Source organism: Macaca fascicularis, chromosome 3 (assembly GCF_037993035.2).
Source record: "Macaca fascicularis isolate 582-1 chromosome 3, T2T-MFA8v1.1".
NCBI lineage: Eukaryota > Metazoa > Chordata > Mammalia > Primates > Cercopithecidae > Macaca > Macaca fascicularis.
Genome location: NC_088377.1, coordinates 195,313,036 through 195,339,571, shown reverse-complemented (window position 1 = coordinate 195,339,571; position 26,536 = coordinate 195,313,036). Strand labels below are relative to the sequence as shown.

The window sequence follows — 26,536 nt, the reverse complement described above, 5'->3', positions numbered from 1 at the left end:
TCCCACACCCCATTTCCATCTGCTCTGCTCTCTCCTCTATGGTTTCTCCCTTTAGACCCCTGCCCAAATGTCCAGTGTCCTCATTCCTCAAGCACAGCCTCCCTCAACCCCATTAAGGCCTCCTTTCAGGTCATCTGTCTGTTCTGAGTCACCGTGATCCACAGAGTGAGAAGGTGAAGGCAGTGGCCTAGAATGACCCTGAAATCACCCTACTGTGATCACTTTCAGCCACTGCTGAGGACTTTATGGGCCTACTGGATACACAAAGCGAGGGATGGCAGAGAATCAGCCATGTGGACTCCTTGCCTGGGCTGCTTTGCTGATAGCTGGCAGCTCTGCAGGTGCCCCTCGGCTCCATTATTCCTCCAGGGGTAGAGAGCTGGCCCACAACGTCTGACCAGTTTTATGTGTGGTGGCTTTTCATACGCACCATTGGCCCTCTCTTTTCCCTGGACTCAGACTGGATACTAAGTTTTGGAGCTTTGACACATTAACTTGCATTCATACTGCTGACGTGATGGCAGCAGAAAATGTATTTCTCTAAGTCTTGTGGTCTTAAGTATTCTGAGGCATTTTGGCTACATAAACCCAGGGGTCAGAGAGCTAATCACCCATGGCTACGCATCTGCTTATCATCTGCTGCATTATCTTTATCTGACTGCACGCACTTTGGTACCATTGGACAGCTCCAGCACTGCACATGCTTATCACTGTGTCTTTAGATGAATGACGCAGCCTGCCTGTGGCTCTCTGACTACCTGCTCAACACGTTGCCTGACACCCCCATATGCAAACTGGAGGGTGTGGTTCAACTCTTCCATGGTTGTTAAACAGTTCAGCACACTTTGCCGTGGCTATAAAAGCACTTGAAACATAGATTTGTTTCCCAACGCTATCTGGGAACAGAAAACAGAAATGGCAAATCTTTATTTTGCATATTTCAGTGACTTGACTGGAAGTGCTGCTGCAGTCTTGATATAGCCCAAAGAGGTGAGTTCTCCAGGTCATCTTGCACATAGGTAGCCCTAAGATAAAGATTTCAGTCCCTGTTCTAGCACCATCCTGAGTGCCAGAGAGTGCTGATCATATTATCATGAAAATGTATGCTGTAGAAAGCTAAAGAGCCTCAGGCAATTTCAAATAGATTACAGAATCCAGGAACACTTTTTCTGGCAAAAACTGTACCTTATGGTCTGGGAACATTAGTTTTTCTCTAATGATATACGGTTCAAAACCATTCTTTTTTGACTTCCTACCTGCCAGATAAAGAAATGATCACAGTATCATGAAAAAAGAAGCTATGGTGTTTTTCTTTGTGTTATATTGAGAATTAGGTAATGCAAATATCTAATCAAAACCAACTTGTCACGTCGCTGTATTTATAGCAATGTGTCTCTTCTCAAAGACTTGCATTTTTCCTTACGAGACCTTCCCGTCTACTACTTTCTTTGATAACTACAAAAAAATCAATGAAGTAGTCATACATAGAAAATTTGCATGTATACTTGTTTTCGTTCAGAAAAGAAATACAAAATATTGCAAATACCAAATATTAGATCATTTAAGCAGGTCCTACAGAAATGAATTCTACTGTTTCTCTAGTAATTACTTTGTCTGCTCAGTTGTACTTTTAAGTCAGACAGGCAGCAAGAGCCTGCCCAGAATCATGCAATAACAAAATCCTGACACGAGGAGAATCCATGTGTAGACACATGTAAGTACCCACATGGAAGGGTCAGAGTTCTAATTTCAGAACTCTTTCAGTTTCAGCAAATGTCTGGAAAACAGGTTTAAGAGAATGGTGATTATTTAGATAGAAGTGATCAAAGATTTTTCAGGTAGGATTCCATTCATTCATTCACTCATTCAACAAATATTTCTTGAGAACTTTGATGCATCAGGCACTGTGCTAGGCACCGAGACATGTCAGAGAGAAAATGGCCAAAGAGCCTTACAACTGGCTCAGCCAATCAGGGGCAAGACAGAAATAAAAGGAGGTATAATAAGTACATTGTATAAAATATGAGGAGGTGATAAATGCTGTGGTGACAGAAAAACAAAGGAGGGCAGGGTGAGGAGTATCAGGAACTACCATTTTACACAGGTGGTCAGCAGAGATGTCACTGAGAAAGTGACCTTGGAGCTAAGGCTTCAGTGGAGGGCATGAAGGAGCCAGGCAGGTGGACGCAGGGTAGGAAGGTTGAGTAGATGGAGTAGCCACTGTGTGAGCAGCTCAGGTGAGAGCCTGCTGTGCCTGGCGTGATCAGGGCACAGAGAGGCAGCCATGAGCTTGGAGTAGGAGGAGGTGCAGTCAGACAGATGGCAGGGGCAGGAGGAGTGGCTGTGAGGTGGATGATGTCGCGCCTTTACATTATTACAGAAACTGTGGCTTTTGCTCTGAAACCAGGGCCCCTGCATGGTTTATAACCTGGGGAGTGATGGAGGCAGATCCTGTCAGTGGCAAGGGTACCCTAAAAAGTGAAGGTCCCAGCCTGGGCAACGTGGCAAAACCTCATCTCTACTAAAAGTACAAAAATTAGCCTGGCATGGCAGTGCATGCCTGTGGCCCCAGATACTCAGGAGGCTTAGGTGGGAGGATCACCTGAGCCTAGGAAGTTGAGGCTGCAGGAAGCCGAGACTGTGCCACTGCACTCCAGCCTGGGTGACCCTGTTGGGAAAAAAAAAAAAAGTGCATGTCTGAAGTAAGGTTAGAACCCAAGGAAATGAACTGAGGCTGCAACAAGTTTGATTGGACTTGGGCGAGAGGGAAGCAGCTCGTGGATAATAATGGGGCAAGTTTTTCTGGGTGTCCTGTTAAAGTGGGAACATGACCCTCAGGTGTGGGATACATAATGGGGTGGTGGACACACAGGGCCAGAAATGACCACTCAAGATCCTCCCCTGCTTTGGAGACACTGGGATTAGCCCAAGTGCAGGCTATACAAACAGGACTGTATTTTTCCTGTGGACCAGAGGCAGCAGGATTAAAAAGATCATCCAGCAGCAGGTGCAGAAGGAACGTTAAGATTCTGCTCAGGTGCTCTCTTGTACCTGCGGAAAAAAGCAGCCTTGCCAATTGATATGATCTCACTGGAGCCTGAGGACAATGAGGAAGCGTATGGATGATTTCGCATTCAGCAAGGCCAGTCGCCCAACAAGGAGCCCAGCGGCCCCTGCCTATCACAGCAGCTCCTGTTTCCATAGAAACAATGCCCCCTCTCCTTTTGACAGATATCCAGACGTAGGGAAATTTAGGGGTTGAATTTCCTATCCATTCAGAGGAACTAAAAACCTGGAAAGAAGGAAGAGAAATCCATGACACCCTTTCCACATACAAAATGGAGATTCAATGGCAACCATCAGGACACTAATTGGGGGAGAAAGAATTTTATGCTGAAGCTATATGTTTCTGCTAATGTTTCCTACTATTTAGATGACATGTAACCTTTGGTTTCTAAATTGGAAATAATCTTGTCATAAATCCACATAAAATGGAAGAGCACAGCCTGTACCATGGATTAGGGTATATAGAATTTTTTTTTTTTTCCACACTGGGGACCTTTCACCCTGGAAAGCCTCCCTGTGGGATCCTTGACTTCTCTGCCTTGCAGGGTCTCTAGGCCAAGGCCCAGAAGCCTCATTTCTGACCCTTAGAAACATTCCAAAGGCCGCGACGCTTGCTTTCATCATCACTATCTAGCAATCTGCATACACCATCCTTCTCCTGCTGCCCCTTCCTGCACTCCGATCCCAAACTCTACAAACCCAGTGAACGCAAGCACCTGCCTTCCAGGAAATCAGCACCTTCTTGTTCTGTTCTCTCCCACCTAACCAGACATGCCCTCTAAAGAAAGTGAGACCCACACACTCCAAGGTCGGGTGCCTTCCTCGGGCCAACTTGCATTTCAGTCTCTTTGGGAAGAGAAAAGCTTTAAGCAAAATGCAGGAAGGAAGAATGCACTCTCCACAGAAATTTAGAGATCATTGATCTTGCCCATAGAGGAGGATGCACTTGAGGCCCAAAAAGGAATGGACACTCATCTGCATTAATATTTATCCTACGCAGCAGTCGGCACAGGCTAGGCTCTTCCATACTGATACAATTTCAACAATTTACTAGCTAAAGTTTCTATCTGGCTTGTGCAGCAGCGACTCTCTGGAATATTGCTGGTTTCCATGACAGATAGAAATCACACGCTGGCTTTTAAAGCCTGTACTTAGAAGGGCTACTATCACTTCCATTCCCACCTCATCAGCCAAAAGGAATCATACAGCCACACCCACATGAGGGGGTGGGGGAGCACCAGCTCCCGGGTGCCACAGACCTGGAGATGTTTGCAGAGCCACATTCACAACCCCCACACCCAGGTGAGAAGTCAATCCTCTCCAAACACTTAGCTTGAATTCAACCTTGGAAAAGCCTGAACCAAACTTGATTCGCTGCTCTGTTTCTGTATTTGCAGCCCTCTGGCATCTCCTCCCCAACCCTCCACCTAACAGTTATCCTCAGATGAGTCTCAGCTGGGCCTGCTTCCCCCGAAAGGATGCTCTAGCTGGCAGTGCGCGCTGAGTGCGAGGAAGCATGGAGCAGGCGCCCCAGCAGAGGGATTCCCCGGAATCAGCGATGAGCTGAGGCACATTTTACCCAAACCTGGCGACGAGGGTGTGCTTTTGCAAACTGGAAAAGATAGAACGAGTCTGAGGACGAAGGCCTCACAGCTCACCTGGGAAAGTAGCTAATAGGTGCTATTTAACCTAACTCAGGTGTCCTAAAAACCACCTCCATTCCCTCCATGAATGTTCCTGCAGAGGCTGCTCAGGGTGCTGAGGGGACTCTGTGGTTCTTTGGCAGCAGGAGGACAAGGAGAAGGGAGGACACAGGACTATGTGGCTTTGTCTGCTTCGGGCAGGAGGATGCCGCTGCCCTTCCTCGGAAGCCACGGATAAATGAGAGTCCACGTGCAGGAGCTACAGAGAGGCTGGGAAGAAGACAGGTACCTCCAATAAGTCTCTAATAATCAGAGCTACTTATGTCAGGGGTGGGCTATCACCAGAGGCTGTAAATACCCGACAACTCTGAAAATCTTCAAAAATAGAAAATAACTTCACCTCTCAAGACTTTTATAGAAATTTCTCATGTTTAGGTTTTTAATGGTTAAGAATTATTAGATAGGATTTGGCATAAGGCATATCCAGAGTTTGAATACAGTTTAGAAAGAGGAGTGTTGTAGACAAAGTGGTTAGGGAGACGGAGGCCAGTGCCTGTCGCTGGTGCCCCTCCACCTTCAATGCTTTGCTCTCTCAATGCTCCCACTGTATCCCATCCATGCTCTCCTTCTAGCTGATGTCATTTAAAATATAGTATGTGTATCACATATAATGGATACATACAATTAGATCAATATATTATGGAGAATCTAACAAAGATCCCATTGCTGCATGCAAGCTGCTGCCTCAATTCCAGTAGTTCCACCTTTACAAGAAATCTCCCAACAATAGTGAACACCAGGAGAGAGAAAGGATTCAATGGTTTTCTCATTTCCAAGGTGGGAAGATGCCTATATCCCCATTCCATCTTCTTTTAATGCCATAACCCATAACATAGGCATTGTTAAATTTGACCCCAAATTATCTAAAAGCTGATGCCAGAATGAAATCTAAACACGATAGACAATTTAAAATTGGATTTTACAATGACTTTGATAGGAAAATCCTTAAGTTTCTTTTGAATCAAACAAATGTGTATGCGTGTGTCTGTGTGTCTATATATTTCTCATTTTCATCAGGCATATTGCTAGGATGATTTTATTACATTCTAAATGTCTTCAAGTGGTTTATATATGCACAGCTGAATGAGTAAAGTAGTAAAATTGGCCCTTTGTTTTTAAAGATAAAGCCTGTTTCAGGACCTGAGAACCATCTCATTGAACCTGTAGGACCCTCCGTCTTTCCTCCATTTCTGCAAGGATTCTTACATCCCTGGCTTGTGTTCCTCTTTAGCTCCCCTCCCCCAATGCCTGCTATTAATACATATTCTCCACTGTCAACTCAGATGCCCCAACTCTGGGAAGCAGGATATTCCTCAATGTCTTGCCACCACCGGGAATTCTACCATCTGGACCTCATGGGCCTATGTGCTTCTGATCTTCCTATAAAATATGTGTGTGTGTGCATGTTTATATATGTATACATGGCTATACATATGCATGACATATGTATATACACACATATAAGTATCATGATATACATATATATCAACCATGGGACAAAACTAAACATGTACTGTGCTTCAGATAGATGTGGGTGCTGCTGGAAAACACAGGAAGTAATTTATAAGGGGAAAAAAGTAAAACTATTGAGGAAACCAAGTCAGAGCAAAATCTTATACTATTCTGGCAAAATTGTGGTTTATTTTCTGCTTCGGCAATTAGCACACCCATTTAGAACCAAAATATTTTAGACTGTTACATTTTAAAATGTTCATACGTTTTTTAAACTCAGTGATATAATTCCCCAACTCAATTACGATAAAGCAAAATATGCTAAGAAGAACGCAGGTGTGAGAAGAGATGCTGAAGTGTCCTGAAGTCCAAAAAACACAAACTATATCCTTAAAACCATTCACACAATTACCTGTAGTCTTCTCATTTATAAATTTAGATGTCAGTTTTAAAATTTTTCGATGTCAGGTATTTTCACAATGTTAGATCATTTTAGAGATAAATGTTCCAGAAGTTGTTCATAAGAAAGGCTGATTTTTTTTTTTACATGTGTATAAAATCAAACCAATGTGCTTGAAATTGAAGCAAATCATAACCTGGCAGGTGGATACTTGTGCCCTTAACACTAGATTTATTAACCAGAATTTAATTTTAAAAAGATTATAGTGACTATTATTTTTATAGGCAATGCTCTATGAAAGGGACCAATATTGTATATTGCAGAGAAGCATTTCTCATGTGCTTGATTAATGCATTGTTATCATCAGAGTAATTAAAAGGAACAGGGTTATATACAATCAGCATGTATATCTTACTCAGCAACTCCTGCCAGTTGCTTGTAAAAATTAAACTCACTAATCATTCTGACCCTAAAGGAGAAAAAGCTTTGGGTAAGAAATATAAAAGCTCTATTTTATGATGGAAATCATGTCCAAAACCCAACATCTAGAAGAATTCCTGTCTACCTAGTGATATTAGAATATTAATTTTATGTGGGAAAATGAGTTAATTCCACTATCAAAAATATGCATTAATATGATGTTATTCTAATGCTCTAGCTCTCATTAAAGCTAGAGGTAACATATACAAGTAAATGATGGAAAAGTGCACTGGCAGCAATGAAACGAGGCATTCCATGGAAAGGACACGCGACACGCGTGCTACCTGGAAATCCTGTCCTGTGAACACAGAACTCAAACCCGCTGGAAAGATACATTGTTGCTTTCTCACAAACATACTTTCTTGTCTGGCTCCAGAGAGCAAAGGCTTGTGAACACATTGGAATGTGTTTGCTCTCATTCACAAGTGACAACTGACCCATCCAAACGAAAAGAAACTGGGCTTACCCTTACTGATATTTCGAGCTAAAAGACCAGCTCTAGGTTATAGTTATCCTCCCTAGCCCAGGTAACTGTGAAGGTGAAACGAGACACATGTGGCAGGGCTTGGAAAGTCACCAGGTGCAATGCAAAGGTAAGGTATTTCTGATGCTACATTTGCCTGCAGCCATCATTCAGCCAGCACAGCCTCTTTGTGTGCGTCAATATGTTACTTGTCACAAAGACAACTTCCTTATTATGATTGCATTTTTTGGGCTGGAATGGTAATCAGAATCGTGTATAATTCTGTTATAGATACAATTTCAGCAAATTCTTTACTGAGATGGAATTACATTTAATAAGTTAACTGATGATTCACTTTACCAAAGCATTCACTGTGACGCTGTTTTGGTTTATGGTTTCTATGTGTTCACTTTATTCTGAAGTGACTGAACACTTTCTATGTGTTCACTTCATTTTGAAATACAATAAAAAACTTTTCAGGAAGACGGCATCCAGCAGGGTGCTATTATGCAGCATTATGGGACCACAAGGGGGCTGTAAAGTTCATCTAGTGAAATACTTAATGTGACAAGAAAGAAACCAAGACATTAGGAGAACGCAACTTGTGCATGCTTACAAACATTGGGTGTCATGCAAAGATGTGGAGGAAATGGAAATGCTAGTAGCAGAAATAAAGGGATTAGGCTGGAAAGTTACTTGCCATAAGCAGATATAAAAGAGGGGAAATGACCAATAAAGTCAGGGATGTATTCTGTGTGAATATCTTGTCACCACCACAAAAATGATCTTGTAGCTGCTTGACCTGTGGTAGAAAAGCTTGGAAGAGAGATCAAGATGGGGATCCCCAAGGTCCCTGCAATCCCAGAATCCTCCAATTCTGTAAAACAGAAAAGCAACTTACCTTCAGAAGAAATGCTAGATGTACATCGGGGCAGCAAAGCTATTTTAACCATCTTCTAATGTAGACACTGCAGAATGTGTTTGACTCCTTTCTATAAAGGGACACCACTTACCTTCAGAAGAAAGCAAGAAAGGTAAGAAATAAAATACTGGAGACCAAACCTTAGGAAGGTAGCAGGTTCTTCGGTCTTCCTACATAAAGGATAAGAAGAGAAACTGATCCACCAAAGAATTCAAAGATTAAGTTCATGTAACATTGAGAGAAACACAAGATACAAAAGTGGAACAAGCAGGTGACAGTTGTCAAGAGCAAGAGCTGGAACAACATCAAGAGCAAGGAGGAATCAGACAGGTCATTATATCGGGTAACTAAGAGGACATCAATGACATTCTGTGTGCAGTTTCTGTAGTCAAGATGGTACAGAATGGATGTTTGCATCCAAGCAAGATGAGGAAAAGAGAATTGTTAACAAGGAAGTAGACTCCTTGCTTGAGAAGTTGGATAATAAAATAAGAAAGAAAAACAGGATAGTAGCCAGAGCTGGTGGTAGAGGCCAATGAAGCCAATCTTTTTTTTCTACCTTCAGGTAAAGAAGAAGGAACTGAAGGAGGAGAGATGAAGGAGTAATATTATTAGTAACAGCAGCATGTATTCACTGAGCACTTCTCAGTACCTGGCCTCACAGCACCCACTTTGTAGATGCCACTGGGATGAGGAGAGGACAACATTCCAACTCTCCACGTCCCTGCAATATCCATGGCTATTCTGTAGGCGAGTACACCAAGCCCTGGTCCTATTAGTGATGAGAATAATGAGATCAAGTAGACAGTTTAGGCTTTTTCTCATTTATCAGGAAAATCATGTGAAATTAAAAATTTTTTAAATTACAGTTGAAACAGAAGAAAAGTAATAGAGTATATAAACATAGAGTATATAAACATATTTGTGGAGGGAAGCTACTTAAGAAATCGTAAAGTTGATAGATCCCAAGGACACGTTAAGAGAATGTTGACATTATACCAATGAAAAACCAAGGTGGAGAAAAAAAGATGGGTTGGTTGCCGAAGACATACAGGATGTTGAAATTGGCCCTGCCAAGGCTGGTGGGCATCATGTGCAGTGATTTGTCCATCTATCCCAGTTTTAACCAATTTGCTGTTTTAAAATCCTGTCATCATCACATTTGTATTGTTAAGAAGCCATGTGTCACTGAAAATGAAGGATACAGGAACACACTGTATAACCTTAACAAAACTACTGCTCTAATGGCACAGAAGGCCTCCAAAGCCCTTTAAAAAACTAAAAAGAAATGTTCAAGCGGGCGGATGACAAAGTTCAGTATTTTAAAATTAGCCACAGCTAATTCAAATGAAAGTTAATAAATTCCACTAAAAGTCACTTCCGCAACAATTCCTTTAAGAGTCAACTTATTTTTAAACCTACACAATGAATTTTAAATCAGAACGGCTATTGATTCCTCAGAGGAGTTGCCCAAGTAATTGACTATATTTAAATAAATCTAAGATTTACAAAGAAGTGGATAGAAAAGACCCTCTGGTTTTATTTCTACTTTGAAGTCAGACTTTGCATGTTAGTACTGACCCACCCAAAACAGGCTGTCCTGTGGAGCCACACAGGTGGGAAGTTCCTTTGTTGCCTGTGTAGTTTGTGCATTTAGACCATGCATTATTAATGCCAGCCATTCTACCTCCGCATTTTATTTTTCTGTGTTAGCCTTGTTAGACTACCGTAAATTTTATTTGGGGTGTGGCTGGGTAATTGCCCAGCTCAGTCATACTCAGGCATGTAAGTGTACACACATGCACAGAAGTCAAGCACTATATTCTCGATTTCCAGAAAAGAGGTACAAAGCCCTAAGGATTATAAAGGTGTGCTGATTACCATCATCTTAGTGACCAAGGCAGCAAAGCTGTTTCTGTACCTTGGAACAGTCTTCCCTTGGGATCAGGACTGCAAACACAAGAGTGATGGAGATTTCTCCTGCACTAAGCCAAGAAAAGGTTTCAGCACCTCAGACAGCTCCCACCGAAGGCGCGCTCCCAATTGCTTCTCGATGTTGTCAAGGAAAGCCCCGGTTTGTCTTGAGGTTGTCAGCAGTTGCAAGACACGTAATAAAATAAAATGCAATGTGTTCCTAATTCATTGCATATCCTCAGCTTTAAATTTGGGTAGCAAAATGATTACTCAAGATTCTTCAGTCTTGGCAAGTATTTGTATCTAAAAAGCAGTTTTTGTACCTAATGTCTTCTTCTTTAAATACACTTTAAGCAAATTGAAGTTTTTGTTCCTGGAGGAAATGTGGTTTGCTATGTTCATCTATCTTTTAGTAAATTTGCGGGCATAACTTCTCCTATTCTGAGTAACTTTTCTAAGAGGAGTGCATAAAAGTTTGCTGTTGTTTTTAAAGGATGCAATATTCAGCCTGTGTTATGAGTTTAAGTATACAATTTAAACTTAAAGGACATACGTGCAATGCATTTTGCAGATGTATGCCGGATATATATGTATAGATAATGGGCAAGTATATATGTGTGTGTGTGTGTATATATATATATAGGAAATATACTATATAAACACACAATACACACCCACCCACACACATTGCGTATTTTCCAGAAAAAAGAAGCATGATGTCAGGACTTACATCTAAGTTAGAGATGCTGTTTAGAGCCCCATTAACAAAAATGTACATGTTATATCCTTGATTTCTCAGGACACCTGTGTTTATCTGAGAATCATTTCTAGACACATGTCACAATGAAAAGAAGGACATGTCTACTCCAAGTTAAGATTTTTTTAAAAAAAACATGGAGACCATCTGAAATAAAATTCAGAGCTCTTGCCTTTCCTTTCTCTTAGCGACACCTAGAGCCTGTTGAGAAAAAAAACAAAACAAAACGGCACATTGGTCTCATTCCAAACATCCACAATTCAACAATTTTAAGTCAGATTTAAGGCAAAAAAGTACATTTTTCCTGTTTGCATTGCAACTTAACTGTCTTCCCCAAGACTCTCAGTAGTTTAATCCTCCAGAACTCTTCACCCTCCCCCAATTAAACCATTCGCCAAAGACTCCTAGTTCCTTGAACCAGACAACTGAAGAATCTGTCTATTTCCCTCCGGACTTGGCCCACCAAAGTGAGGGACATGCCTTGGAGATCCCTCTATTGAACTGGGGAGTCTGGAAATGATGCAGGAGAAAATCAGAAAACTTCACACAACATCTGACGCAGGGCTGTAGAGGGTGTGTACCTGTGTGTGTGCAAACCACATCTCCCGCAAAGTTCTATGATTTCCATTAAAGTTTCCCCATCCTTCATTCATAAAACAAAAACTACCAGTAACAACAGCAAAACATCACTGATTTCATAATATCTGGCAATTAGGAATTGTCCCTGGGAAGTTACTCAATGTCTCGCCTCCCGCCCGCCGACCCAAACACAACTCTTGCACTAAAGAAATACCAAACAGGGAAATAGCCTGGCTGGAGGCTGCAGAGAGGTAACGACCAAAACCTCCTGTTCAGTGCAGGGCAATGTACTGCCCTGGGTATGTCAGGGTAGACTAAGTGAGAGGCCAGTGGGAACCTTAGGACTGCACAGCCTTGCTTAAAAGATGCAGTTGTGAAACTCCTCAAAGGCACACACCATGATTTCTATGACCCAACACAGCCTAACTGTTCTAAGAGCTGTACCAGCCAAGCCAGACCTGTTTGTCTGAAAGTCTGTTGGGGATTTTTCTCTTCTCCCTGGGAAAAGAAGGCCGCAAAGAAAAAGCACAGTTTCCTCCCTTCTAAGTCCTAGCAGCCTTCTGCATCCTTGAAAGGGATCCACAGGAGGTAAAACTCATCCATCTAAGGTCCGGCTCCTGTCCTGCATGAGTCATTGGTTACTAGGGCGATGTACAAATCCAATCTTTGAAACCCCAGCTTCCAGCCCCATGAAGAGTAGGAAATGTGCTCTTGGAGAAGTTTTCACTGAACGCGGTCTAAGGCAGAGGTGCTAGTCTAAGGCTGGGAGGGGAGACAGACACGGCCTGAGGTCTCTCAGCAACTGGGACAGAGGGTTGGGGCTCAGATGCCAGTATTTTGGTATATATATATATATTTTTTCTTCCGGAAAGGATAATCACCACCACCACCGCTGGGGGGGAAAGTGTCTAGGAGAAGTAAGAGGAAGGAACGAGATGCATTTGAGTCAAAGGACAGAGTGGGTAGGCGAGGAGGTGCACGATGAAGAGATTCCAAACACAAGTGGGAGGGAGAGAAGGTGCCTGAGACTGTGTTCCCGGAGCACGAAATAAATATAAACCAACTCGTAATCACAGGCCGATCGAATTCTCTCCTTAGGAACCATAGCAGCATGCTGTTAAAAACAGACATCCGCGCTTCCAGGGAACGCACGGCGAATTCCAGATCCCAGCAGGCGCAGTACCCAAACCCCACTCTCACCAGCCACCAACTCCCGGCCGCCACGGCTGCAGACACAGACCCGCTCCCTCCGGGACGGCGGTGACCGCGATCTGGCGCCACGGAGCGTGTCTGGGGGCGCCCGGGGAGTCGTGGACAGGGGGAGGACGCCCGATCCCCCCCCCCCGCCCCTGATGCCCCTGGCCGACGCGTCTCGCTGCGCGCTCGGTCCGGAGCCCCCGCTGCCGCCCGCCGCCCGCCGCCCCTGAGAAGCTCTTACGTCCTCCTCGTCACCATCGCTCCGCGCCTGGTACTGGAACCGGGGCCGGCCACCCGCGCCGCCGCCGCAGCCGCGCTCCCGGGGCGCCGCCGCCTGCGCCCGCGGGCCGAGGGGCTTGGCTCCTGCGCCGCCGTCCTCCTCGGGCCCCTGTCCGCCCAGGAGGTGACTCGCCTCCGGGGGCGCGGGGAAGGACCGCGAGGTGTTGATCTTGCCGGTGAACCTCTGGTACAGCGAAGCCATCGGGCACCGCGCGCTCCTGCTAGCTGTCTTTGGGGCTTTTTAATGTTTTGCTTTCTCTCTCTCGGGTTCCCGCTCCCCACCCTGCTCCAAAAAAAAAAAAAAAAGGCGGTGGGGAGGCAGCAGCAGCAGCAGCAGCAGCAAGGCAAGCCCAGCGCCGGCGGCAGCCGCTCCTCCCGCGCGCCACTCGCGAGTCTCCGCTGGCGACTCTGCCTGGCTCAGCCTCCTCCGCCCCCTCCCCGGCGGCTCGCGAAGTCCAGGGTCTGGCTGTGCTTTCTCTCTTTCCTGTTTTTATTCTTTTTTCCCCCAACTCCTTGCCACAGCCACGTACGGCCTAATCAAAGAGATTGAAGGAAGGGAAAAAAACCAAAAACATAAAGCGAGGGAAATGCCTAGGCCCCAGAATTTGGCACCACCTAGAGACCGGCACACATTCCGAGCGCTCTAGTCGCTCCCCGCCCCCAGGCCCCTTGCGCGGCTCCTCCCCCTCCCGGGCCCCTCCGCCCCCTCCCCACGGGCCTCCTCCCTCCGCCCAGGACTGCCGCCTGGGTGGCAGGGGCTGGCAGCCCGGAGGGGTCACGGGGTCACACCAAAAGGGGGCGGGGCGCGTGAAGAGGGTGGAGGGGCGGGGACCGCGCAGATCGTGAGTGTGGGGGCTGTAGGGGAGTCCGGGGAGCTCAGGGTACTCCGGCCCCGCCGAAGGTCATGCCGCGCGTGCTCCGTATCACGCGAGCGGACTGTGCGAGGGGACGCGGAGGTCGAGGCAGGCAGGCCAGGGGGCGACTGAAGGTGCGACCGGCCCCGGGGAGCCCCAGCCACGCGTGCACTGCAGCGGTGGGCTCCCCGCGCCCCCGGCTCCTTTTGCCTAACTTGAAGCAACAACAAAGAGACCCCGAGGACGTGGGGTACGAATGGGGCGAGGGAGAGCCACCAGGAGGGCGCGGGGTGGTCGGTCGGGCGATGCTGGTGCCGAGAGGCCGCCCTCGCTCCAGAACCCAGCTCCCTCCGAAACCGCCCGGTCCCTTCGCCCCTCTCCAGAGGAGGAAAGGTCGCGGGGCGGCGGTGGAGGCCCAGAGGCCCAGGCGCCCCTCGCGGGCGCTGCGCCCCGCAGCCAGCCCGGCTGTGACCGCGACTCCATTCTCATTATCATGAACGCAGGCAGAGGCTCCGCTCTCCGGCTGCCCGCAACTTTTCCAAAGCCTGCGCCTCACTATGCCCGCCGAGAGCGAGGGAGGGCGACATGGCTCCACTCGCTGCGCGCTCTCGGGCTCGCAGCCCGCCCCGCCGCAGGAAGGCGCACTCCAGCGCCGCTGTGTGGACACCCGCGCCAGCCGGCTCCGCTCCTCTGCTCCAGGCCCGGCCTCGCCTCTCTTGCCCTCCCGACCCTCCTGCGCCCTCTCCCGCTCCCTCCTGCACTCCTCTCTGTCCTTCTGGAGTTGCTGGGCGTGAGACTTTCGTCCCCACTTCCTCCTTGTGCGCCCCTTCCCTGCCAGGAGGGACCTGTCCCATCCTGAGTTCCAACAAAGGCCGGGAACCTCAACCTCCAGAGGGGGGACCAGTGAGACCCCGCCCCTGCCCAATCCACCGCCCCCTTCCACATCGAGGTAGGGTGTTGGCTTCATCTCCCAGGACTGCGTGGGGCTCCCTGCTCCTCCCGGGTTTCCACGCCTATTTCCACTTAGGGTTTCAAAATAACAGGTTAGGCCGCCATGCGCGAGGCCGACTGCAGGCTCGCCCCCAGCCCTGGCATGGCCCCAAGCCCAGAGAGAGGCCTGCCTGGGCCTGAAACTGCAAGCTCCCTCTGTTTCCCTAACTGCGGGGGAGAAACTGAATGCTGGTGAACCAGTCTCCTGGGAAGAGACCTCCTTCAGTCCCTTCCACCTGCCTCCCTTCCCCAAGCTCTCAATCCAGTGTGTAGTTTTCGGTGTTAACCAAAATTTGTACCACACTCATCTTCTGTTTACTCCACAGTAGCTTCCCTTTACTATGAAGAAACATGAGTTTAAAAACACTTTTTTTTTTTAACAGCAAATACAAAACCAAGTAAAACCAGGATTGGAACAGCTAAGCAAGACTTGCTGCATGGGGGAGGCCACGCAGGTAGGCCTGGGGTGGGGAGAGCTTCAGCTGCTCCACTTTGAAGACAGAGGCAACAGAGCCATTAAACTAAACTTTAAAAGTCACCACAATTAGATCGATAGAAAACCTTGCTCTCAACCCCCTCCTCTGCCCCAGCTGTGCTTTTGATGGGAGAAAGCCGCCTCTCCTAACATGGACATGAAAGAAAGCTCATGCTGTTCACCGCAGCATCGCGATCCTGACATTTCACTAAATATAGATGCAGTTAGGGTCCCACTTAGGTAATATACACACGCTCTCTATGAAATATACATGCATATTTTTACACAAACTAAATGTCATGCTAATATAGTTTATACAAAATACAATCATACAGAATAGTTTATGTATCATACATGATATTTCATAGATGTGTGCATATTAATCATAGAATACTATTGTGGGATAAAGAAAGCATATGTGCCACTTTTAAAAATTATATTCTCAAGGCATTGTAGGTAACTATAATCTAGCTAAAGTTTAAAATCCCAATTAAATTATTTAAGAAAATATGATAAGCGATTTCTGCTTAAAATTATAAAATGAAATCACCATAAAACTCATAAGCAACAGGGGAAAGAGTTGAAGTAAAAATTTGTGCTGGGAAGCAAATCTCACAATTAAGCATAAGAAATGGAGGGCAGGGGAGGAGGGCAGGAAAGAGGGAGCATCTAAAAGATGCAGGTGTGAAAGGAGCCAGAATGCTGGGGAGGACTGAAAACAGCATGGATGAACACGAGGATGTTCCTCAAGGATGATCCAGATGGAGCGCCCTTTACCCAACTTGAAAAGCGCTTGGCTATACTCTTGCACCTTGCAGACTGAACGCGGTGCTTCTAGGGACATTTTAAAGAAAGTTCTGGCGGGGCGCGGTGGCTCACGCCTGTAATCCCAGCACTTCGGGAAGCAGAAGCAGGCGGATCACAAGGTCAGGAGATCGAGACAATCCTGGCCAACATGGTAAAACCCCGTCTCTACTAAAAATACAAAAATTTGCTGGGCGCGATAGCTGGCGCCTGTAGTCCCAGCTACTCAGGAGGCTGAGACAGGAGAATCGCTTGAACCTGGGAGGCAGAGGTTGCAGTGAGCCGACATTGTGCCACTGCACTCCAGCCTGGCTACAGAGCACGACTCCATCTCTAAATAAATAAATAAATAAATAAATAAATAAATAAATAAATAAATAAATATTTATTCTATACCTCCCGTGTATGTGCATGCATGTGTGTGCACCCACACATCCAAATTTGTTTTAAGCACGGATACACACATTGCAGTCGAGGGTGTGAGGACGCCGTGGTCCCACAATAAAAGAGTAAAGTGGTTAGTATTTTAGAATGAGTGAAGTGATACAATTTTAAAGACTGGAAAGCTATGGCATGTTATGTTTATGATGTATAATTAATTCAATTCTTGTCTCTAATCACCTTTCACCTCCTCTTATCCACATACATACACAAACAAGGAAAAAGGTACCCTGAAGAGGAGCAAAAGTACCCAACAGGCATGAAGGAAACATGTCAGTATTTCCCTCTATTCAATTTCTCCTTGAATGTCTGAAATGCACTATGGTGATGAAGCAGATTTTTATTCCTACTTATTGGGTAAGTGTGAGAAAATATTTTTGAAAATATTTTGCAAATTATTTATGTCGAGTTTAATTCCTCCATGCTGCTCCAAACCAAATGCCCCCAACCCATTTTTCTATCTAGTTTCATATGATTACTGCTTCCCTATTTATGACAAAGGTGTGGGTGTGTGTTTATTTTCCTTAGAACAAATTTACAAAACAAATATAATTCACTGGGATTAGGCAGATGCTGCAAAATATGTTGGATAATCATTTTTAAAATGACAATGAAGGCAAATTTTTGGTCTACCTGCAAGCTAAGCATTGTAGGAATAACAAAAGTGCATCCATTGAGTTTAGCAGCCTAAGCATGATTTTTATTAGCTAAGAGGTTTTCTTATTTCTGAGAGAATTATATCCTGTAGTTTACTTCCCTTTTCTCTGGGTGCTAAGGGAGAAGGACAGAACCATATTTAAGACTGTTTTGCTTTTCCAAATACTAATATTTGAAGAAATGAAATGACTAAGTTAGCATAGTCTGAAGGAAGGTCTTCCCTAAAACAGTGGGCATCACTGTCTTTTACATATTATCTCCTTGAACTCATAAATGGGGAGAACATTTTAAAAATCTCAGTAGCTTGAGAAAACACAATTCTAAATGCATACATTAAAGGCATATTCTCCACTCTGAAAATCTGTTTCTCACTTTCTATCTCTCAAAACATGTTTGGTTTCTTGTTTCCGTTTTTGTTTTTTGCAAGGTAACTCTCAACTAGGGGCTGGGTAGTAAGACCTTTTACACTTTCAAACAGGAAATATCCAGCACACACACACATACACACACACACACAAGAATTGCTATTTCAGGCTTTTGGAAAAAAGAGTTCAAGTATGAATTGGGTTAATTTGGGGTTTTTCAACTTAATACTTAAAAATTATGTTTTATGTAAATTATTTGTTTTAACCCAATAAATAGCCTTTCTCTAACGTCAGTAAAGTTAAGCTTCAATCTCCCAATAGCACATTTCTCTGTATTTTAGCCCTACCATTGTGTAACTGCTTGGATTTTAAACACAGTTCAAAGTGTACATACAACTAACTACACTGGCATCATGTACACAAACACAGTGGTTGATCAACACGAGTGTTAAGGTTTACTGCCAGGTGAGCTGCACAAGCTTTGATCCTACTCAATGGCTGGTGCCAACCTCACCCCATGTTTTCTCTGTGGCCCCCTGGAGGACTGCTCACAACCTTACCACCTTCCTCTTGGATTCTCCCGTAGTTCTTCATCTTGCCTTGCTACATTTAACCATAATCGACTCCTCTTCTCCCACTTTCTAACTACCTTTCTTCACTTCTGCTGTCTTGCCTTCATTCATGTCCCTTCTCTGGATCAACATCTGTAGGCTATATATACAGTATATAAAAATTTCTCTAAAACTTCCTTGCTGCCCTCTGAATATTTATCAAATCTTGCCTTGTACTACCCAACATTGCCTCAGAAATTAACCAAATAATCACTTTTCCCCCTAGAGGAGGCGCAAACTCCTGTCATTTCCCATTTTCTGGTGACACAATGATCGTTTCCACAATGCTTCCCAAGGCTCTTAGGTTTTTGGAGCATGGGGTATAGAAAATTGTCTTCTGTTTCTGTTTGTCCCTGGTGATCATTTGACCGTAACCATGTTGTTCGCCAAAACATCTTAGTTCATAGATGAAGCTTTATTAGGTTAAAAGAAATATGACATCTGCTCCAAAGTGCCCCTAGAGTGCCTTGCCCTTTTCAAACCACACACTTCTTAGGGTCAGGTGAATTAAGTTAAATATGTTTCCCTTCAGTGTTAAAGTGGCAGGAATGAGTCTCTGTACTTCAGGGCTTTAATTTTGTAAACAGGAGAGGTGATGGCTGCATTCAGAAAGAAGCGAAAGCTTGTATCTGTTCTCTCTGCTGACCACTGGCATGCCTTGTGAAGGGCCAAGTCCTGCTTGCCGTATGGTCAGCCTTAGAACTGAGTGTGAGCCACAGGGAACAAGGGCTTACACTGTCTTCTGGGGGCATTGGCATCAGGTCGCCCAGAGGCATTTTCAGGCTTTGACTTCAAAGCAACAGTGAAACCAAAATGGATAGATAAAGATAGGGTCAGTCAAATGCAATGTCTTTTCCTGACCGCCAAAAAAAAAAAAAAAAAAAACAGAGCCAGTGCCAACTCATCAAATCCTGCCACATAAATTGGTACTCTCCTGTAGGCTAGTAGAAACAGTTACAGAAAGCAGAAAACTTGGCTTCACTAAAAATGACTGCAGTTACAAATAAAGGAAGGGGATAGCGTGTGCTTCTCAAATGTGCATCTGGACTAAGATTCAGGGAGGGTTGAGTGTGAGCACAACCTAATTCACCCCCGAAAGAGAAGGCTTGTCTGCCAGAAATAACAAAGTAAGAAAAGCCCAGCAAGTTGGCCCCCAGGTCCAAGTACTACAGATTCCAGTGTATCTTCCCATCTCTTCTTCCAACAACACAATGACTTGAGACATAAGGAGGGAAGAGGGAAGGGTCTTCCTTTACTTGACAAACCACCTTTTCAGATGTTCAGTGGGGCAGTCTGAGTAGCAGCCCCTTCTTTCAAGAGCATAATATAGTGGAGAAATGTGATTGCATTTCCAGTCTATAAATAACCAGTTCCTGAACACTCATCTTTGAGTCCTAAATGGAATAAGCCTTTATTTCCATATTCAAAACTGTAACAGCCTGGAATGTTGTTCAGCAAATACTACTCTCCAGCCCATGCCCCCTGCAGGGAAGCATGTTAACCTGTCCCCTGACACCTACTCCCACCCTAACTTTGAGACTGGCCATGTGACTTGCTTGGACTAATGGGACATGCATGCAGGCAGAGGCTTTGCAGTTGCTTCTGTACTGCACTGGCTGGCTTCTGTACTCTGATGATCCACAGTACAAAAACATGTCCCTATTAACAGCTGATGCTTTGGCCTGGCCCAGAGAACAAACATACTTGGAGAAGACCTCAATACAACCTATAGCCTGGGGCTAAGCCAGATAATTGGGGAGCACAAAGCAGAGTCTCTTCACTAAGCCCAGTGTAGACCAGCTGAATCACAGTTAACCAGCAGAAATATGGGTCTTGGAATAAATACTTGTTGGGTAAGTCACTGAGGATAATTGGTTAAACAGCATGCTTCTGTCATTCAAGCCAAATCAATGCATGAAAAATGGCATGGTGAAGTCAATGCTTCTTGAAGGCATTTCACTTATTCAGTTAATACCTGAGCGCTGACTATGTGCCATTCATTGTGCTACGTCCTAAGGATGAAATGATGAACTAAAGTGAACTTGCTTTCATGCAGATAATAGTCAATACTTCTCAAAGTGAAGCAAGACTGATACTAAAAATTATCAGACTGATAATGCTTTTCTGAATAGATGCCGTTTTCTCAATTTCTTGTTCCTTTTGGTACATTTGGAGCACTGCTGGTGTTACTACAAAAGGACTGTTAGAAACCACTAGCTTGCAAATGTGTTCACAATAAAGCTGTAATTTATTTATTGTAGGAGCACTGAGTAGCATTTTTAATCTACTCATACAGTGGCTTTCAAAGACTTGTTTCTAGACCAACAGCAAAAGCATCATTCAGGGACTTGTTGGAAATGCAGATTTGTGGGCCCTATCTCAGACCAAGTGAAACAGAAACTCAGGGCTGGGGCCGGGCAAGCTGCATTTAAAAAGCTCTCCAGATGATTCTGATGCATGCACAAGTCTGAAAACCACTGCACTAGGAGCGATGTACTAGACTGATTTTCTTCATGGCACCAAGGTGACCTGAAAGATGTCCCAAATGTTTGCTTAGGTCTCAGGTAACAGCTTACACATTTAAAGGACTGAACAAGGATTCTCCTAAGGCTAAGGATTTTTCATTTAAAAGAAACCATTTAAATGAGGAAGGGAGGGTTTTTTTGTTTTTGTTTTTGTTTTTCCTAAATCTTTGCTAAGACTTTATTCAGAATCAAAAAAGAATGCCGTTCAGTTAGTCTTTGCAGGACATTTTCAGATGCTGTTTTGCCCTTGAATTGATGTTTAAGGCTCATGTCAGGAAGAAGGTAGAAGTCAAAAGGGAATTGTCAAAGCAAAGGCAAAGATATGGTCAAACTAAGATACCACAACTGTGTGGCTGAACTGAGATACTCTGAATTTGTACCTTAGCAGAGAGCCTTTCCCGTCTTGCCAGAACATATGCAATTTGGCAGAAGAACTCTGCAGAATTGCAAAGAAAAAAAAGACTTACTTTCAAAAACTGATTTCATAAAAAATCTTCAGTGCCTCTGGTTTGGACTCATTGCTTTTTTTAATGCAATAAAAAAAAAAACTGTCCTTAATTAAAAATCAATAAAGTCAATAAACATTTTAAGTTGAAACCTGACTTTTATGAACTTAATTTTCCTGAATCCACTCCTTTAAAGCATGGTAAAGGGTTCATTATAAAATCCATTTATTTTTCTTTTTCACCATCACTTAAGATTACCTCTAAATTTCCATGTACAAATGGAAATATCTACAAATTTTAAAAATGGGTTGATGCTACTTTAGGTAGATCAGTAGTTTTTCTTGAATTTTAACATATTCTCTGGACCACATGTGTGTGTTTAATATTTACAGGCAAATATCAGTATACACACAATAGATCTTAAATATGGAGAATGAAACCTATCCTGGAAAGAGAAATACCCTACACAGGAGATGTCAGTGCAAAACCCTGATTCATGCATATATGTGGGCTCTCATTAATGAAAACAAATTGCATTAGGAGCAATAAAACTGAAATGAAGTCATGTATCTGCTTCTCGTGGGTAATTTAATTCACTGTGGACTGTAACTTTATCAGCACCACTCTACCCATTTCCGAACAATTTCCTTCTCATAAAGGGGAAAAATAGGTTTGTCTATACTACTAATTGCATTTCAAATCATAGTAATTTGGTAATCAAAAAAGTAATTCAACAATTACTTATATTTATATTTTGCTTGAGAGGTACACTGAAATTGCCCATTGCCTAAATAAATCCATGAGTCACATGAGCCTGCAATTTGATCAGCCTTTTTCCTCACTCACACAGCAACAGCATTGACTCTCAGCTGCAGCCGGACGAGGCGGGTCCTGTTCGTTCCCTGAATTTGTGCTCTGAGTCCCTGATGGGATTCCATCAACTCAGTCCTCTGCAGCGCACCCATAATCACCACCATTGTGCTTCTTTATAACCCAGCAATACCCAAATTACATTACTGATGCAGACCCATTTCAGTCTTTGTGGGAAAAGTTGGATAAATTCATGCTTTCAAAGGACTTTGAAGGCTTTCTTAGCCATCTTGGGGTAAAAGAAGAAGCAGTGTAAGGCGATATTTACATCTGCCTTTCAGGATTCCTTTTTAAATTTCTCTCTCTCAGGGCTCTGATATCATCCACAACTTCAAGTCCAACTCAAAATGAGATGTAAATGGTTGATTGTGGTCTCAGTGAATGCCGAGTTTCCCAATTGAGATATTCAAATCTCTAAGATAACTATCTTCCTTGAGTAGGCAATTTTATCAAATAACATAAAATTATCCAATCCAAATATACCAGGAGATGGAATACTGAACTCATGCATATTCCAAGATAAAACATAAGACTTCCAATAAGATACCTGGTTATAATACTGATCCTCAGGTGGTATACTTATCTGGGTGCTTTAATGAAAATCTTGGAATAGGTCCTTTGTTTGTTTGTTTGTTTTTGAGATAGAGTTTCATTCTTTTTGCCCAGGCTGGAGTGCAATGGCATGATCTCAGCTCACTGCAACCTCCACCTCCCGGGTTCAAGTGATTCTCCTGCCTCAGACTCCTGAGTAGCTGGGATTACAGGCATGCACCACCACGGCCGGCTAATTTTGTATTTTTAGCTGGGGTAGAGACGGGGTTTTATCATGTTGACCAGGTTGGCCTCAAAATCCTGACCTCAGATGATTCGCCCACCTTGGCCTCCCAAAGTGCTGGGATTACAGACGTGAGCCACTGTGCCCGGCCAGTACTCACTTTGTACCCTCTGGTTACATCTACATTTTATTAAGTCCACGAATCAAAAAACTTCAAGCCCAGAAGTTCATAGGTAGCTCCTGATTTCCTGGGAAGGCAGCCTGCTTGGATTTGTCCATATGATTAAAAGCACTCTCTGTTATGTTTTTAAAATGATAGCATCTCCAATGCATAGAGCATCTCAATGGATAAACCACACCCAACTCTTGGTTTCCACCCTGATTAAAGTGGAAAGTTGGCAATTTCTTGAATCAATTTTCACAGCTATAGGAAGAGAATAAAAGCAAGTGATCCACAGACTATTCCGTCTCCCATTGAAGTCATTGGTGTTTGAGGAAAAATAATCATTAAATTTAATGCAATTCTAGTTTGCCTTAAAATCTTCATTGAGAAGGGGGCTGGAGAGCTCCACAAGTTGACTAGCCCTTACCTTGTCCCAGATTCGGTGACTTTTAGCTCAGGGATAATGTCACCTTATCACCCTTCATCGTATTGGTCATATCTAACTTCTCTTGGCATGATGGAAGAGTTCTACAATGCTATCTTCTATTTCTCCTCCACTTAGAAATAAACCATAGGTTTGTACTGCACCGAACACTGAGAAAAGCTTGACATTTTTCATCCAATTAGTGTTTTGGATAAGATCAGAAGGTTTTTGTTGTTGTTGTTGTTTTCCAAGAGGAAACTATATAAGTTTTCCTGTTTTATATATGGTTCACGTATTCTTCCCTCTTAACGAAACACCTGCTGGTAAGACCAACCTTTCATTGGTTGCCCCAGGGCTGCACCCATATCCCTTCTCACTTATTTACCTACCAATATAGAATATCCACAAGGGTGTCTGCTTGATGAATAAAAAGTTTTCTGGGAGGCTGTGGCAAAGATTATTTTTCTCTCTGGTAAAAGAGGAGGGACCTCTCCCCTGGCCTGCCAACATCACTTCCTCCTGTTTTCTGTCTTTGAACATAGTTGTGTGAGGATTTGATACTCAAAGCTGCTGTAGCCTTTTTGAAACCATGAGAAGAAGGGACCAGTGTTTGCAAGGATGCACACCCTGAGCCCTGCTGATAGCATGCAGTTACTGAACTAAAACCAGAATCCTCTTCCTACCCAGATAAAATCCCCCAGGCTTACCCCTTTCAGCCAGGAATTGTTTCACAGCCAAAAGCGTTCCTGTAGGACACACTGCACTCCTGGTTCTTCCACTGCCAGACTCTTGCACCAGGGTAAGTCGCTGAGCATCAGACGCTCATCTATTGGCACGAGCATGCTAAGAGAGGCCAATCCTATCAGATTTACTTAAGCACAGAGCTCCTGAGAGGGCCATTCGATTGTTATAGAGGGGAAACCCCAAAACTTCTTTTATGTAACCTTCGAAACACATACGGCTGACTGCAGCTCCCAATCTAAAAAGAAAATCATCAAGCTTTCCTACCTGATGTTTGTTGTTGTCCATGACTCTGGGGAAAAATACCACTGTATTTGGGCTTTTTATTGATTTTTGCACATTTCTTTAACTAGAAAATCTGGAGGAAAATGTGTGTCAATGCTCAAAGGCCTCTTAAATATGTGAAGAGAAGAGAACACGTTCTGTGAGATGTTTTCTATCCAGGATTGATAAAGCCACAGAAGAGGAGTATGAGTTTGAAAGAGGAGGGCAGAGGAAGGACAGAAGAGAAGGGAGAGGGGAAGAGGAATCAATGCTTTAGCAAATTTCTTTTAAAATAGCACTCTTATGTTTATCTGCACTTCATACTTAAATTGTGTTGAAATGCAAAACCTCATCGCCCTAAAGAGACTCCTAAGAGACTGACTTTGAGCTGGTATCCTAAGAGTCAGTTTGGAACCCACTCCACCGAGGCTGCTGTGAGTTGAAGATGACAGGCTTGAAATCTTCTTCGCAGGGGCAGCAGGGAGTAGCTGCACGGGCCACACAGCACGCGGGCTAAGTGTGCATTCAGAAAACTAGTAATTGGAATGAGAATCACAGTTAAAGGAAAAATGTTCCAGCCCCTACGAACATACATAGAATTTTGTACCCAGAATATGCGGGAGAAAATACTTTCAGCACCCATGATATGCTTTTATTCGTTAACAAAATAAATTTTCATTCTGGAATTGCCTATGGGAGAGGCAACATGATTTGATGAGTGTTTAGGGACTTTGAGTCTTAATCCAGCCCATAGAATTGTTGGTTGGATGTGAGTCTCACTCCACATTTACCAGCCTTGTTTATATAAGGCAGGGGTCAGCCACTAACAGATTCTACATGCAGAGTCTATGTGGCAGGTCATCTTACACAGAACTAGTGTTGAGAACAGAAAGCAAGGGAAACAGGCTCATGAAGCGTGCTGCCTTATCTTGCAACCTATTTTGATGACTTAGACCTCGTGTGTTTTTCCTGATTTTGATCCAGGTGAATAAATCAGCACGAGAAGAGTGACAAAAAGCACTTCTTACTGCTTCATGGATTTCTCTTTTATTCTCCTTTCTTCTTACTGCTTCTCTTTCCCACCCATACCACACCCACAGCATCCCCCGTGATAGCACCCGTATCTTTGCAAAACAACTTGGTAGACCTTCTTCACTTGCAGTTTTTGATTTGTATAACCCTCTGATGAATTCAGTCAACTCCAAAAGTAAAAGCAGCCAAACAAACAACAGAAAAGCCAAAGCAGAACAGAACAAAAAGAACCTTGGAACAGCGCTGCTGTTGAGCACACTGAGAGCAACCTGGAGCTTGACATCGCCACTTGGGGGCGCACTGGGAGTTCAGAAATCCAAGCTCCGTCCAGCCCCCGGAGCCCTGGGCTGACTCAGGGCAGCCCCTTCCTTCTGACCACACGGTTTCTGTATCCAATAATCACATGGGAAATGAGACTGCCTTTCAGAAGACTTTTGTTTCCTATGAAAAGGAAGACTGCTGCGCTACAAATGTTTTAAATGCTCTCCGAAATACTAAAACCAAGTCAGTAAATGAACCACAACTCTGACTTCTCATTTATTGAAGAGTCAGATATTCCAGGAGGAAGGGGAGGGCAGATAATGAACCTAATTTCCGTTTGTCATGGAGGATGGACAGATCAGATAGATGAGTTTGTGTGCAAATAATTCAGTGATTCAGAAGGGATCTTGGATCACCTTTCACTGGGCCATTGGTGGGTGGAACACAACGCTGGGTGAGAGATAGTGATGACACTGAATTAAAAACAAGCATTACTGGGCTCAGATTGCCTTAGTCCACCTATCATGGAATAAAAAAGAAATCCAGAAAAAAGAAAGAGGCTATGTTGTGATGGCTGACAGACTCTGAGGGCCTTGGAGAGTAGCCTTAGTTGGTCACTTCTGCAC

General features: G+C 44.0%; 1 protein-coding gene across 4 annotated transcripts in view; it reads right to left on the bottom strand.

The window, feature by feature from the left end:
* The window catches only part of DPP6 (dipeptidyl peptidase like 6), a 1,022,456-nt gene that overhangs the window by 840,469 nt on the left and 155,451 nt on the right, over positions 1–26,536 (bottom strand). Inside the window, exon 1 of one of the 4 annotated variants that reach the window (XM_045387368.2) lies at positions 13,175–13,874. The exons of 2 other annotated variants lie outside the window; for them this stretch is intronic. In XM_045387368.2, coding sequence (XP_045243303.2) covers positions 13,175–13,414 — 240 coding nt within the window. In that variant the 5' untranslated portion in view covers positions 13,415–13,874. Of the gene's footprint in view, positions 1–13,174; positions 13,875–26,536 lie in introns of those variants that run through there. One more of the 4 variants, XM_074036438.1, reaches the window with a different exon arrangement.